Raw genomic sequence first — 14,043 nt, 5'->3', positions numbered from 1 at the left:
GCTGAGGGGAGGCAGGGGGAAATCAAGATGTCATAATTGGCACTGGAGCTGTTCTTTACTTGAAACTTCAGGAAATGACTTCACTCCCCTTCAAGGGTCTCCAGGGAACTGAGAATGAGAAAAGCAGAGCCTGGGATTTCAGAAGACCAGCCTTTTGCAAGGGAGAGGGGCCTGGACCCCCAGGGCTTTTTACTGTCTGATTTTCAGCCTTAGAGGTGACATGTCCTAGTACTCTTAGCTCAGTTTGGCTATAGCATAATATATTTTTTTTTTTGAGGCAATAGGAGTTAAGTGATTTGCCTAGGGTCACACAATGAGTAAGCGTTTTTGAGGCTGGATTTAAACTCAGATCCTTCTGACTCTAAGCCAGGTGTTCTATTCACTGCACCACCTAGCTGCCCCTAGCATCATAGATTTGTAACTCAGAGGCCATCAAGTCCATACCACTCATTTTACAGATGAGGAAACTGAGGCAAACAGAATTTAAGTGACTTACCTAGGATCACTCAGCTAGTAAGTGTCTGAAGCAGGATTTGAACTCAGGTTTTCTTGCCTCCAAGCCAGGGGCTCTATCCACTGCACTGTGTAGCTGCTTCTGATTTTACTTCCAAGTGTTTTCTCCCATCTGTCCCCTTCTCTGCCCTTAGTACTTCAAACACTTAAGTACTCCTTTCACATGAAATGACTGCAAAAGCTTCCTTCTTGGTCTCTTTGCCTCAAATCTTTCCCTTTTCCCACCCATCTTCCACGTAGCTGCCAAAATGATTTCCCTAAAATATCAGTCTGATCATGCCACTCACTGTCCTGCTCCAAAATGCTTCATTGGTTTCCTGTTACACCTAGAATCCAATAGAAACCACTTCCATGTTTAAAACAAAGCAAAACAACCATTTCTGAAATTCCCTTATCTGGTCACAATCTTCTCATTATTCCTTTTCTTCCTGTCCCTTACACCTTTTAAACCAAACCATCCTCAGTAACTCTAGTCCCTCTACCCCTCAGTACTTTTTTCATCCATCCCCTCTATCTTCCAGTGATACTGCCCTCCTTGTGTGAGACATTCCATTTCCCACCTCCAGACATTTTCCTCTGGCTGTCCCCCATACCTCTCTCCCTCCTTCTGGCTCCCTTGAAGTCCCTGCTAAAATTCCCGATTCTAGCATCTTCTCCCTGTTGGGCATCTCAAATTTGTCCCATCTCTAGCTTGTTCTGCATAGTTACTTGCATGTTGTCTCCCTCATTAGACTGTGAGCTCCTGGAGAACAAGAGTTGTCATTTGCCTTTGCATCCCCATCACTTTGCACAGTAGGCACTTAATAGGTGTTTATTGACTTGCTGCCTCTGCTCTGGTTTAACTTTCCTTTCTCCCCAGTCTCTGTTATCCAGTTAACCCTTCAATTCTTCTTGGTTGCCTGCTCCCAAATCTCTTACTACTTTTTATCCCTCTTTTACCCCCATCACTGCTGCTTCTTTGTCACGCCTCAACGCTGGACCACTCCCACCATCTGCCTCTAACTGTCCAGTAGCTGAATGGAACTGAAGGAAGTTGTGCAATTATTCTGATTGTGTCTCCTGCAGATTTTTGTTCTGCAATCTCCACTAGGTCCTCACTACAACAAGGCGATCTTTCTTTTCTTCTTGAATCAGTTTCCTAATCCCATTCTCCACTGGGACTATTTCAAACCTCTTTTCTTTTGAAACCTCCTCCATCTACTTTTTGCCCTCCTTAAAGCCACATCCTTGTAATAAATCATAGCCAACATTTATATAGTGCCTACTATGCACTACTGTGCTAAGCTCTTTGTAATTATTGTTTCATTTGATCCTCACAGCAACCCTTGGGAGGTAGGTGCTATTATTATCCCCATTTTGCAGATGAGGAAATGGAGGCAACCAGAGGTGAAGTGACTTGCCTAGGGTCACATGGTAAGTGGCTGAGGCCAGATTTGAACTTAGGCCTTCCTGCCTCCGGGCCTAGCATTCTATTCACTGTGACACCTAGCTGCCTCATAAATATGCATAGTAGGCAAAACTAAACCCCATATTGGCAATGTCCAAAAATATTATGTCTTTATCTTAAGTCTGTCACCTCTCTGTCAGGAGGTAGGTAGCCTGCTTCATCATTAATGGTTGGTCATTGCATTGAGTAGAATTCTTAAGTCTTTCAAAGGTGTTTGTCTTTAGGATGTTGTTGTTATTGTATGGATTGTGCTCCTGGTTCTTCTCACTTCACTCTGCATCAGTTCATTTGGGTCTTCTGTAGGTTTCTCTGACATAGTCCTTCTTGCCATTTCTTATGGCATAATGCAGTAAAGATGAATTGACATAAATATAACTTTATATATATACATGTATGTGTATACATATACACATACACATATATGTGTATACACACATATACATGTATGCATATACATATACACATATGTGTATACATACATATATGTATATACATATACATACATACATATGTATATATGTGTATATATGTATATGTGTGTATATATATATACATGTATATATATATATATGTGTAATGGTCAGTCTTTAAAACAACCATGTTCTAAAAGAACCCCAAATATATGAGGACTGAAATAACGTTGTTTGTCGAAATTGTCACAGGACCTGTTCCAAGCTGGGGAACTGAAATGGGGGACAGATGAAGAAAAGTTCATCACCATCCTGGGAACACGCAACGTGTCTCACCTAAGAAGGGGTAAGTCAAGAAAGGATGAGGGTTAAAGACTTTTTACAGTTTTCAGAGGATTTGACCCAATATAGAGGTGAAATAGTTTAAAGAATTGACTCAATATCATTGCACCTCTGGGTTTGCTAAAGTGGCCTAAAATAAACATTTCTTTTTCGATTTTCAAATCATTACTTTTCATTGTGCCTCTTATATGATGGAGATGAACAGGGTGGGGAGAATGGAGATTGGGTGGGATGGAGTGGGCAGTGGACAAGGTCCTGGACTTGGAATCTGAATGTCACATGTCCACAAAGATTGGTTGGACCTCAGGGCTTTGGAGCCATTTAGAAAATAACTTGAGAGCCCTCTGGTCCAATCCCCCTCATTTGATAGATGAGGAAACAGTCATATGGATGGGAAGCAACTTTCCCCAGGCCACCCTGCTTATAGTAGCACAACTGGAATTTGAACTCAGCACCGTTGATCCCAAATTCATCCTTTTTTAAATTTTTAAATGATATCACTTGTCCTTTCTAGGTTCAGTTGCCAGGCCTGTCATTTATTAGCACTCTGATGGAGGGAAAATCATTTAACTTCTCTTTTAGTATCAGTTGCTTCATCTATAAAATGGACTTAAAAATCTTTCTATCTATCAATCTATCATCTGTCATCTATCATTGTATCATCTATCTTATTTATCTATCTCTATCATCTATCAATCTGTCATTTACCTATATCTTTCCATCTGTCTATCTATCTGTCTGTCTGTCTATCTATCTATCTATCTATCTATCTATCTATCTATCTATCTATCTATCTATCTGTCTATCTATCTATCTGTATCTGTTTTTGTATAAAGAGAAAATACTTTTTGGAGGTTGTTATGGTTAGGTTAATGAGTTGAAATTTAACTTCTTACCTGTAGAGGCATTGTCAAGAGTTCTTCTTGTCAAGATTCCTTTTGAAGCTGTTGCTGAGAGGGTCATTAAAAGGCTTTTTGGCTGGCATGGATCACATTGTACCTCTAACAGTGTTTTAGGGACAATGCCATTGGAAAAAGAGGGGGGATCCAGGAGCTTCCTGGAGCCAGAGCCTCCTGCAGTGAGACTTGACAATTTTCCATCCCATTCTTTGGAGATAACTTATTAAGTCACTTTGCAAACCTTACAGCACTATTTACATGTCAATCTCTTATATTTACCTGAGTAAAGCAAGAACTTCTGTTGTTTTTCAGTGTTTGATAAATACATGACCATATCAGGATTCCAAATTGAAGAAACCATTGACCGGGAAACATCGGGTCACCTGGAACAGCTCCTCCTTGCTATTGGTAGATAATCTTACAATATTTCTGGTGGTTGCTAGACAATATTTTTATCAATCAACAAGTTTTTGTTAAGCACTTACTGTGTGCCAGGCACTGACAAGAAAGGTATCATGAAAGAAAATCACTAGGTATTTTAGTAAGAGAAATGAAGAGCTGCGAGTAACATGATCGGGAATTTAGTCAACACGAGCTCTCATTCGAGATTTTGCTAGAGACTATTTCACCGTGTTGGTCCCTTTTTGGGCCAACTGGAAATTTCCTTCTTCCCTCATTTTTGGTGGCTTTTCATATGCTTCGTAACCAGGGGACTGGTTACGTGTAGTTATTCAGTCATTTCATTCGTGTCTGACCCTTTGTGACTCCGTTTGGGGTTTTCTTGGCAAAGACAGTGGTTTGCCATTTTCTTCTCCAGTTCATTTTATAGTTGAGGAAACTAAGGCAAACAGGTTAAGTGACTTGCTCAGGGCACACAGCTAGGGTCTGAAGCTGGATTTGAACTCATGGACATGAGTCTTCCTGATTCCAAACCCAGAGCTCTATCCATACTCTAGCTGCCCAGGGGTGTGCTGGTAAATTTTAATAACTGGCTCTTTGAGAAAAAAAAAACAAAAAACACAGCATGCTTTTAAGTTTAATTTGCATTATTAACCTGTTCCCTGTCACTTTCTTAAGTCTTGACCAGGACTTCTTAAACTTTTTCCACTCTTGATCCTTCAGGACTTCTTAAGAATCACTGGTCTGGACAAACAACATGTCAAGTCCTCATTTGTAGCATTTGCTGATTTCTGAGGTATAAATGCTCACACTGAAACATTTAACAATTGGCTCTTAACAGCTCTAGTACATCCCTGCCTCATAATAATTCTCCATTAGTACAAAAATTCCTGGAATGGGCCCCACCTTCACCTCCACCTCTTCAGTGAGACATAGTGGATGGAGCTCTGGACTTGGGGTCAGGAAGATGTTGCTTTGAATTCCATCTTGGGCATTTATTAATGGGCAAATCACCCCCTACTGAGTCTCAGGTTCATTAGCTGAGAAATTTGAGGGCTGGACTCAGTGACCTCTAATGGCTTAGCTCCAAATAGATGATCAGTCATGTGGGCTCCGATCATCCTTCAAGCTCCATTCAATCACTCCCTCCTGTAAGAAGCCTTTCTTGATTACCTTCAGTTTTTAGTACTAGCCTCCTCCCTCTCAAGCCAGTGCTCATTCTACTATGCAAAATCACAGCATCTCCAGGCTGCCTTCCCCATTGAAGGATGGCACAAAGAAAACACTGAGGAGACCTGAAGTCTCTCCCTGGCTTTCCTACTGTGAAAGCTCTTTTGGTTGGGTCCCAGAATTCATAGGGAAGCACCAGGGAAGGGTTCTGGTATAACTTACTCATGAACCAAGACCAAGCTGAGACTTCTAAGGGAGGATTCCTGGGAATTTTGCAAGTTCACTGCCAAGACTCAAAGTTTCAGCTGACTTTAGGAGGGTCGACAAACACTGAGAATACAGAGAAAGGGCCAGAACACTCCCTGCCCTTGAGAGGGCAAGACAACATGTAAACATCTAGGTATGTGCAAGATTTAGGAAGAGCAGATGCAAGGTAAACGTAGACTTAAAGGGGTGAGGCTTCAGCAGCTGGAGTGGCCAAGAGAGGCCTCCTGAAAACAATATGGTGCTTGAGCTGGATACTGAAGGAAGCCAGTCATTCTAAGAGGTGGCAGAGGTGAGGAGGGGCAGCTGGGTGGTGCAGTGGATAGAGAGCCAGGCCTGGAGTCAGGAAGACTCATCTTCCTGAGTTCAAAACTGGCCTCAGACACTTACTAGCTGTGTGACCCTGGGCAAGTCATTTAACCCTGTTTGCCTCAGTTTCCTCATCTGTCAAATGAGCTGGAGAAGGAAATGGCAAACTGTACCAGTATCTTTGCTAAGAAAACCCCAGATGGGGTCATGGAGAGTTGTACATGACTGAAAAAACAATTTAACAATTGAGTTGAGGAGGGAGAGCCTCCCAGGCCTGAGGGACAGGCCATGCACAGGCATGGAGTTGGCAGATGGAATAACCAGCTAGTTAGGGTTTGTGGAAGGGAGTAATATGGTAGATTACTGGGAAAGGAGGAAGGGATGAGTTTGTGAAGGACTCAAAATGCCAAATAAAGAATTTTTCTATTTGATCCTGGAGGTAATAGGGAGGCACTAGACACAGACCTTTGTTTTGTAACAACTTAGGGATGTGAATGAATACATCTCGATAGCATCTGTCATCTTATTCATTTTTCCAGTAAAATCTGTCCGAAGCGTACCTGCCTACCTTGCTGAGACGCTTTACTATGCCATGAAGGTATGTGAATTCTCTAAGATTTGTTTTTCTTCATAATATCTTTCTTCATTTCTATTTCAACTCATTAGCTAGAAGTTGTCTTATTAGAATAAGCTCATATAGATGCAGTTCCAGGGCAATGTGATGTAGTGGAATGAATATGGGCTTTGATTTGGAATCCTGCCTCAGTCACTTACTGTCTCTGTTATTTTGAGGAAAGCCCTCAGTTTCTTCTTCTGCAAAATGAGGGAGTTGGACTCAGGAACTTTGTAAGGTTTTTCCAGCCTTAAACTTGTGCTCCAATGACCTCTCTCTGCCTCAGTTTCCTCTTCAATGAAATGAGGAGACTGGGCTAGGTGATCTCTAAGGGGGCTTTCCAATTTTAAATTCTGTGATTCGAAGACTTCTCCATATTTCAAATACATAGCTAAGTTATTGTTCTTTAAGTTACTAAATTTATTTTTTATGTGTTTGGATTTAAATTTGTTGCCAAAAAATGTGCTTGAATGCTAATCTCAATTTCTCCATTGCTTGGCTTTATGAAATGAAATAAGTTATTTCCTAAGGCTGAAAAAAAGATTCTAAACTGCTTACTTAATAAGGTGACAATAATAATAATATTTGCAGAATCATAGAATTTTAGCAGTGGGAAACTTAGAAGTCATAGTCCAACCCTGATTTTTTTGCAAATGAGGAAACCAATGGCTAAGGATGGGCAGTGACTTGCTTAAGGTGATAAACCTTCTAAGTAGGAGGGTTTGCATATAAAACCCAGGTCTTCTGACCTGAACCCCACAATTCTTTCTTGTATATGATGCCTGCAGTGGGGATTCCCTTGATTCCATTTTCTTTGAGATTTTTATCTGAAAGCGAAATAGAATAACAATTTGGAAGCAAAGTAGATCTCCATGCTGTATATGCCAATGTGTTCAATGAATGGCCATGATTAGAGGTGGAGGACTAATTTTGGGGGTAGTTTTTTGAAAATGCCACTACCTATTCTGAGAAGATTCTGCCAGTTTGGTTCTGTGTAGTGCCTACCTTTCCTTCCACCCCCCACTTCATTATGGATTCCCAGAAGGCAACTCCAGGTTCCTAGTCCTTTATGGTAAACGTCTCCTTCGAATCTCAGTTCATGAGCTCTTACCAGCATCACGTAGGGGATAAGGGACTGAATTCAAGTCTTGCCGCAGACATGTACTAGCAGTGTGACCGTAGGCAAGTCAGGTGGAACCTCACTCTACTTTAGTTTCCTCATTAGCAAAGTGAGAGTATTGGATTTCATGGCCTCTAAAACTAGCCCTCAGAGGACACACAATTCAAAGCAAAAATATTTAATGAAATAGCATAATAAGAAGCATCTTCTCTCTTCCCCTCCCCCCCCAACTACAACCTGGAGCTCAGGCTCCCATAAGAACACCCTCAGTGGGAAGAATGAAAATGCATAGGGATCACTTGCGGGCCACACTCACATAGGCAACGTATATGGTCAAGTCATCTTTATTGAGAAATAAACATCCAAGGAGCACGTGTGGCCTGATCATGTCTGTGGAGAGACAACTCTGATATCTTCACACTGCTCTCTGTTGGACGTTTTCCCCATTGGACATCACTTTTTTGTTGCTGTCCACCTGGCGCTGCTTCTTCATGCTATCTTCAGCTATTAACATATCAGGCCAGTATTTCCTGGTGTATGTTGTGGTTAGCAAGCCTCTCCCCATAAGGCAGTACTATAGCTCTGTTACCCAGCAGTTATGAACTGCATATCCCCTCAGCCAGGCTGCACCCGAAGGTGGTAGAAGACTACACTAAAATCACACTTATTCCTTGAACTATTTTTTTAAGGCAATTAGGGTTAAGTGACTTGCCCAGGGTCACACAGTATTTGAACTATTTTATCCTATGATATACATATTCTAACTCTCAGCTCACTTATGGTCATAAACCCATTTTAATTCTTAGTTCTTATCACCTTTGCCTTGGTTGTGGCCAGTATTCTCAGTTCTTTTCTTCTAAATGATCTGGCTGAGTCTATGGTGAGGAAACAGCTGTCAAATTCTCCCCATCCTGTTCCTCTGATCTGATCTGATCTGTTCACCACCAGGGATGGGCTGGGTGGAGAAGACTGAAAGTACAAGAGACCTTTGTCCCACTTTCCCTGATAACAAATCACAACCTTCTTTCTCTAGATCTAGGATGCTGTGTGATTGAAGTTAGTGCATCTTTTCCCATTACATAAAAATGTTACTTAGAAACCAAGAAATAAAGAACTACTTTTAGTTACATATTTTTTCTTTATGATTTGTATAGTATCTTTGAATTATGAATATTAGGACTTTAAGGAATCTTTCCAATGTTTTCTTTCCTTCCCTTTCATATCACTAAAACATAAAACCTGTCCATCTTTTAATTTGTATGTGATTTGTCTTTTTTTTTTTTTAAGGGAGCTGGCACTGATGACCACACTCTTATAAGAGTCATTGTTTCCAGGAGTGAAAAAGACCTATTCAACATCAGAAAAGAATTTAGAAAGAACTTTGCAACTTCTCTTTATTCCATGATTAAGGTAATAGAATCTTGTGACCTTGGACAAGTCCCTTCTCCAATCTGGGCCTCAGTTTCCTGATCTATTAAAGTGAATGGATTGGACTAGATGACCTTTAAGGTCCCATTGAACTCACATGATATTCCTATGATCTCTTCCCTCAAATTCTGTTTTCAAAACAATAGTAAATTCATTGCAAGCACCCAAAGTTATGTGAATAGGCCTAGTTGAAGAAGGCATTCTTTTGCCCTCAGCCTCAAGCCCATGCAAAGTTTAGAATTGCAGGGTATTTAACCATTTGATTAAGAAGCTAAGACACTATGTGTCACATTGGGATAAAGCCCTGGACCTGGGATCAGGAGATGTGTGTTTGAATCCTGCGTTAGTCATATAGGGCTGAAGTTAGAAAGTTAAAAATAACTCATTTGGTGAGGAAACACCCTGTTTAGCATTCCTGACATGAGAGTCACTCACATGGATTGTCTGGGGGGAGAATCAGATGATTGTCCTTTCTCTCCTCCTCCCTTTTGGTGGTTCCTTTCTTCCTGTGACTCCTATGCCTCACAATGTGATTTTCGGTTGCAGCATGACACGTCTGGAGACTATAAGAGAGCCCTGTTACTCCTCTGTGGTGGAGAAGATGACTGATCTGGCCTCCCAGAAGAAAGTGTCTTCCTCTATGCTTGCCTCCCGGTGCCTTCCAGCTAGCTTCCCATTTAGCCTCATTTTAGTATGTTAATGCTTTCTGTATTGCCTTATTCATACTAGCATGCTAATGATTGACCCCTAAGTGTGGAAGCTTGTTGTAGAAGTGAATGCTGGGCTTCCTTCTGATTGCCACACTGAGGTTTCCCGACTTCATGGGCTGTAGGATCACAGAACACTCTTCAGGGGCAAAAAACACCTTAAACTCCTCCTTAGGGACTAAGTTTAGAACCTGGCTCCGGGATACTATCATCACATTATGGTATGATTAAAAAGGAAATTTGTGTTAAAATAAATTGTGTTGGCTTTCAATTTTTATTAAATGAAAAAAACTTCATTCATATTCTATCAACAATCATGCTTCCTTAATGGAAACTTTGCCTTAATATTCAAAACTCCTGGACAGGTGAGTAATCAGGTTGTTTTGCTTCTGATTGGAATCTGCAGCATGATGGAGGACACATTCAGAAGTGCAAGGGAAAACAAACATTTCCTCTTTCAAAGCCAATCGCTGCCTAGCAGAATAGGGTTTTTTTTTTGGTTTGTTTTGCCCCCCCCCCCCCATAGTATCTTAAACAAGTCAAGTTAATGGTGGTGTGATGACAGAAATGGGTTGGGTTCTCTGGGTGGGGAGCTGAGACTGCAGTGATGTAGGAAAGAAAATATTGAACTCGGTCTGGATTCGAATCCCACCTCAGATGCTTAACTAGTTGTGTGGCCTAGGCAAGTCACTTAGCCTCTATGTCTTAATTTCCTCATCTGTTAAAAAAAAAAAGAAAAAGAAGGTGGACAATGGTGCGCAAAATCTTTTCTAGATCTTAAAGTCTTTGACCTCCTGAATAATTCTCTTTCATAGCAAGGGTCAAGGCGCTGAATGGAGGAGGATTTTCACTTCTTTGTAACTGGTTATTTGGCCACAGAAGTCATCCTCTCATGCTGCTAGTGGTCCAATGAAAAAGCTGTTCCATCTTTAAGGGCAAACATGGATTGGTGTCTGTTCACTCTTGGGTTGGGAGGACTCTCAGAGGTCATCTAGTGAGTTGAGAGTGGAAAAAGTTTAATGAGCCCTAAGTCTAGTCCAAATGCCTAATTGAACTCAGAACAGAGGCCCAGTGACAGGAAAGGCTTTGCCCAGGGTCACAGAGTAACTGTCAGGATTAGAACCTGGGTCCTTTTATACCAAAATCAGTGGCTCCTTACCTTTGTCCTCTTCTATTCTTATTCATTTCCAACTCTCCACTTATTCTTCCCCTCCCTACACCCCATACCATTTCTATTTGTCTTTGAGAGAAAAGGGCAGGGGATCTTCTCTGTAGATGAGTAGACCCTTTGTTGTTGGAGAAGTAGCATGGAACGATAGAAAGAACTTGGGACTTGGAGCCAGGCAAAACTAGGGTTCAAATCCTAACATTGACGCATACTAGATGTGTCACTTTGGAGAAGTCATTTTGCTTCTTTGAGACTCAGTTTCCTTTTCTTTAAAACAGGGGTAATGATCCCTATAGTGCCTAACTCATCAATTTGTTTTGAGGTGCACATGATATGATATGTATAAAGCATTTTTACAAACCTGAAAGTGCCATAAATAATTATGATAATAGTAACAATAATGGTGATAGCCTTTCACATAGCACTGCATAGGGTTATAGTTCTAGACCTGGAAGGGACCTTGACAGGCCATTGAGTCCAACCCCCTCATTTTAACAGATAAGGAAACTGAGGCTGGGGGAATTGACTTCCCCAAGGTCACACCTGATAGTTTGCAAAGCACTTTGTATGTTTATATATTGCACCTTCCAATGACCCTATGAGGCAAGTACTAAGGATATTATCCTCATTTTATAGAAAAAGCAACAGAAACTCAATAAGGTGCCATAATTTTCCAGTGATCACATGCTAAAATGTCTCAAGTGGGATTTTCACTTAGGCCTTCCCCATTCCTAAGTCCAAGCCTTTATCCCTTATGGCTCTTTCCCATGACTTGCTAACTTCCTGTTTTTGATCTTTCAGGCTTCTCCTTTTACTTGGTGGTATTTCTTCCTCTCTTCCTCTCTACCCCCCTTCCCCCTTTTGCTTCTACCTCTATATAATCCTTAGGAGATAGTGAAAGGATGTATAGATTTATAGAAATTTTTTTTTCATGCCAAACATATCCATAGTAGTCATGTTGTGAGAGAAAACAGACAAAAAAAACCTCAAGAAAAATAAAGTTAAAAAAGTATGCTTCAGTCTGTATTCAGACACTCAGCTGTTTCTTTGGGGACAGATAGCATTTTTCATCATAAGTCCTTCAGAGTCATCTGAGATCATTGTATTACTAAGAATAGCGAAGTCCTTCATGGCTGATCACCTTAACACTATTGCTGTTACTTTGTACACAGTACATTTCACTTTGTATCTGCTCATCATTTCTTATAGTACAATAGTATTCCATTATAATCGCGTGCCACAATTTGTTCAGTCATTCCACAGTTGATGAGCTTCCCCTCAATTTCTACTTTTTTACCCCCAGAAAAGAGCTGCTACAAATATTTTTGTTCATATTGGTCCTTTTCCTTTTTGTTTTTTTTATCTCTTTTGGGATACAGACCTAGTGGTGGTCTTGCTAGGTCAAAGGGGATGCCTGGTTTTATAGCCCTTTGGGCATAGTTCCAAATTGTTCTCCAGAATGGTTGAATCAGTTCACCACTCCACCAACAGTGCATTAATGTCTCGTTTCCCCCATATTCCAAGGATGTGTAGAAATTACAACACAATAGGCCGCCCTCCTTGTCCTACCTCATTCAAATTTCAGTGTCCCCTTAAAATCTACATCTTGCCTCATCTTCTTCCATAATCTAACAACCTCCTTTGTAATATAGATTTTTCTAGCACAGGTTATTAAGTTATACAGGAAAATGAGACAAAAGGAAAGAGGTATTTATGAAGCATCTTTCATGTTCCAGGCATTGTGCTAAAATACTTTATGAATATTATCTCATTTGATCCTCACAACAATCCTGGAAGGTAAATGCTATTATTATCTCAATTTTATAGTTGAGGAAACTGAGGCAGATAGAGGTTAAGTGACTTGCCCTGGGTCCCAAAGCTATAAATGTCTGAAGCTGGATTCCAACTCAGTTCTTTTTTACTTCAGACTTAACTCTCTATCCACTGTTCCACCCAGCTTTCTAGCAATAATAAAAGGTTATTGTTAATAGCTGAAAGGGAAACCCAGTAAATAATGCTATTCAGTGCTTGGCTGTGAAAAGCCCAGGAAGAAGAGAAACTGTCTCAAGACAATGAGGCAGATGCACAAGGTATTCTGACAACTTAGATTTTTAAAAACAAATGAAAACCAGGTCAATGAATCAGTGCCATTCACTGCAACATTGCCAGTGAGGCTCCTGGGAGATCATGAGGAGTTTTGAAATGAGGTGACTTGAAGATTCTCTCAACTTGTTTCAACTCTTAAAGTACCAAGTGTCTGAGTCCAGCTTTGAGCACAGGAAAATGAGTCCTGACTCCAGGCCCAGCACTATCCGCTGCACCACCTAGCTGCCCATAGGTATACAGGATAGTAGCTGATTAATAGGGGCATGAGTCTTTTCGGGGAGTTGAGTTCTGCCTTTAAATTGCCTGGTCATTGTCAAGAGGATAGTTTTGTTTCTTCTCTCAGATGAGTTCCAAAGGCCTGATGGAAATACTTATGTCTTTCCCCCTTGGGATTCTAGATATGAATACTGATTCTGATTCTATAGGGGAGGGGATGGGGAATAAACTTTTAGTACACGATGATCCTAACACGAGAGAAAAAGCTTCAGTTATGAATACTGCTATGTATAAATATGTGTGAATATCATAGGTGTATACATATATGTGTGTGTGTGCATATCCATATCAGTATATATTCTCGAATAAGCAGAAGCATGGTACAGGAGCTAGAGACCCTGTGGTGCAGTGCCACCTCTAGTACTACCTTGCGTGATCCTGGGCAGGTCCCTCAAGCCTCAGTTTCCTCATCTGCAAAATGAAGGGCTTGGACCAGATGTCTCTGAGTTCCCTTCCATGTCCATAGCTGTGACCCTATAACCCTAATTCATTTGCATTCTCCAGAGGAAGGGTGACATTTGCAGTTATACAATTCCAAGAAGCAAATATGCTTTTCTGCACATCACAAGATGGGTCATTGCAAACACAAACCAGACACTATGAATGAATCCTGAGCAAGCCCTTCTCTTGACGGGGAGTGAAGACTAAATACCAAAGCCTGGTACATTCTTTAACAATAACATGAGAAGTCCTAAAGCTTTGAAAGAGCTGAAAGGGTTAGAGGCTAAGGACAAAAAAAAAGGTTTTTTTTCCTTCAAAGTGATGTTGGAGAAGAGGGAAGAAACTCAAAGGACTGTTGTTTAAGGGTAGAAGTGGAAGGAAAAAGTGGAACAATGCAAAAATTATCTTCTTTTTTTTTTGCTAAGAAAAAT

General features: G+C 40.8%; 1 protein-coding gene across 1 annotated transcript in view; it reads left to right on the top strand.

The window, feature by feature from the left end:
• Positions 1–9,876, top strand: part of ANXA5 (annexin A5) — a 56,247-nt gene extending 46,371 nt beyond the window's left edge. The window contains exons 9-13 of the mRNA XM_021008341.2: positions 2,623–2,716; positions 3,924–4,019; positions 6,293–6,351; positions 8,774–8,896; positions 9,461–9,876. Of these exons, the coding sequence (XP_020864000.1) occupies positions 2,623–2,716; positions 3,924–4,019; positions 6,293–6,351; positions 8,774–8,896; positions 9,461–9,523 (435 nt within the window). The 3' untranslated portion in view covers positions 9,524–9,876. The remainder of the gene's footprint in view (positions 1–2,622; positions 2,717–3,923; positions 4,020–6,292; positions 6,352–8,773; positions 8,897–9,460) is intronic.
• The last annotated feature ends 4,167 nt before the right edge of the window (positions 9,877–14,043 follow it).

The sequence above is a fragment of the Phascolarctos cinereus genome, unplaced genomic scaffold (assembly GCF_003287225.1).
Source record: "Phascolarctos cinereus isolate Bilbo 61053 unplaced genomic scaffold, phaCin_HiC Scaffold_9;HRSCAF=440, whole genome shotgun sequence".
In the NCBI taxonomy this organism is placed as follows: domain Eukaryota; kingdom Metazoa; phylum Chordata; class Mammalia; order Diprotodontia; family Phascolarctidae; genus Phascolarctos; species Phascolarctos cinereus.
Note: the sequence above shows the minus strand (reverse complement) of the source record. Positions and strands in the feature narration are given on the sequence as shown.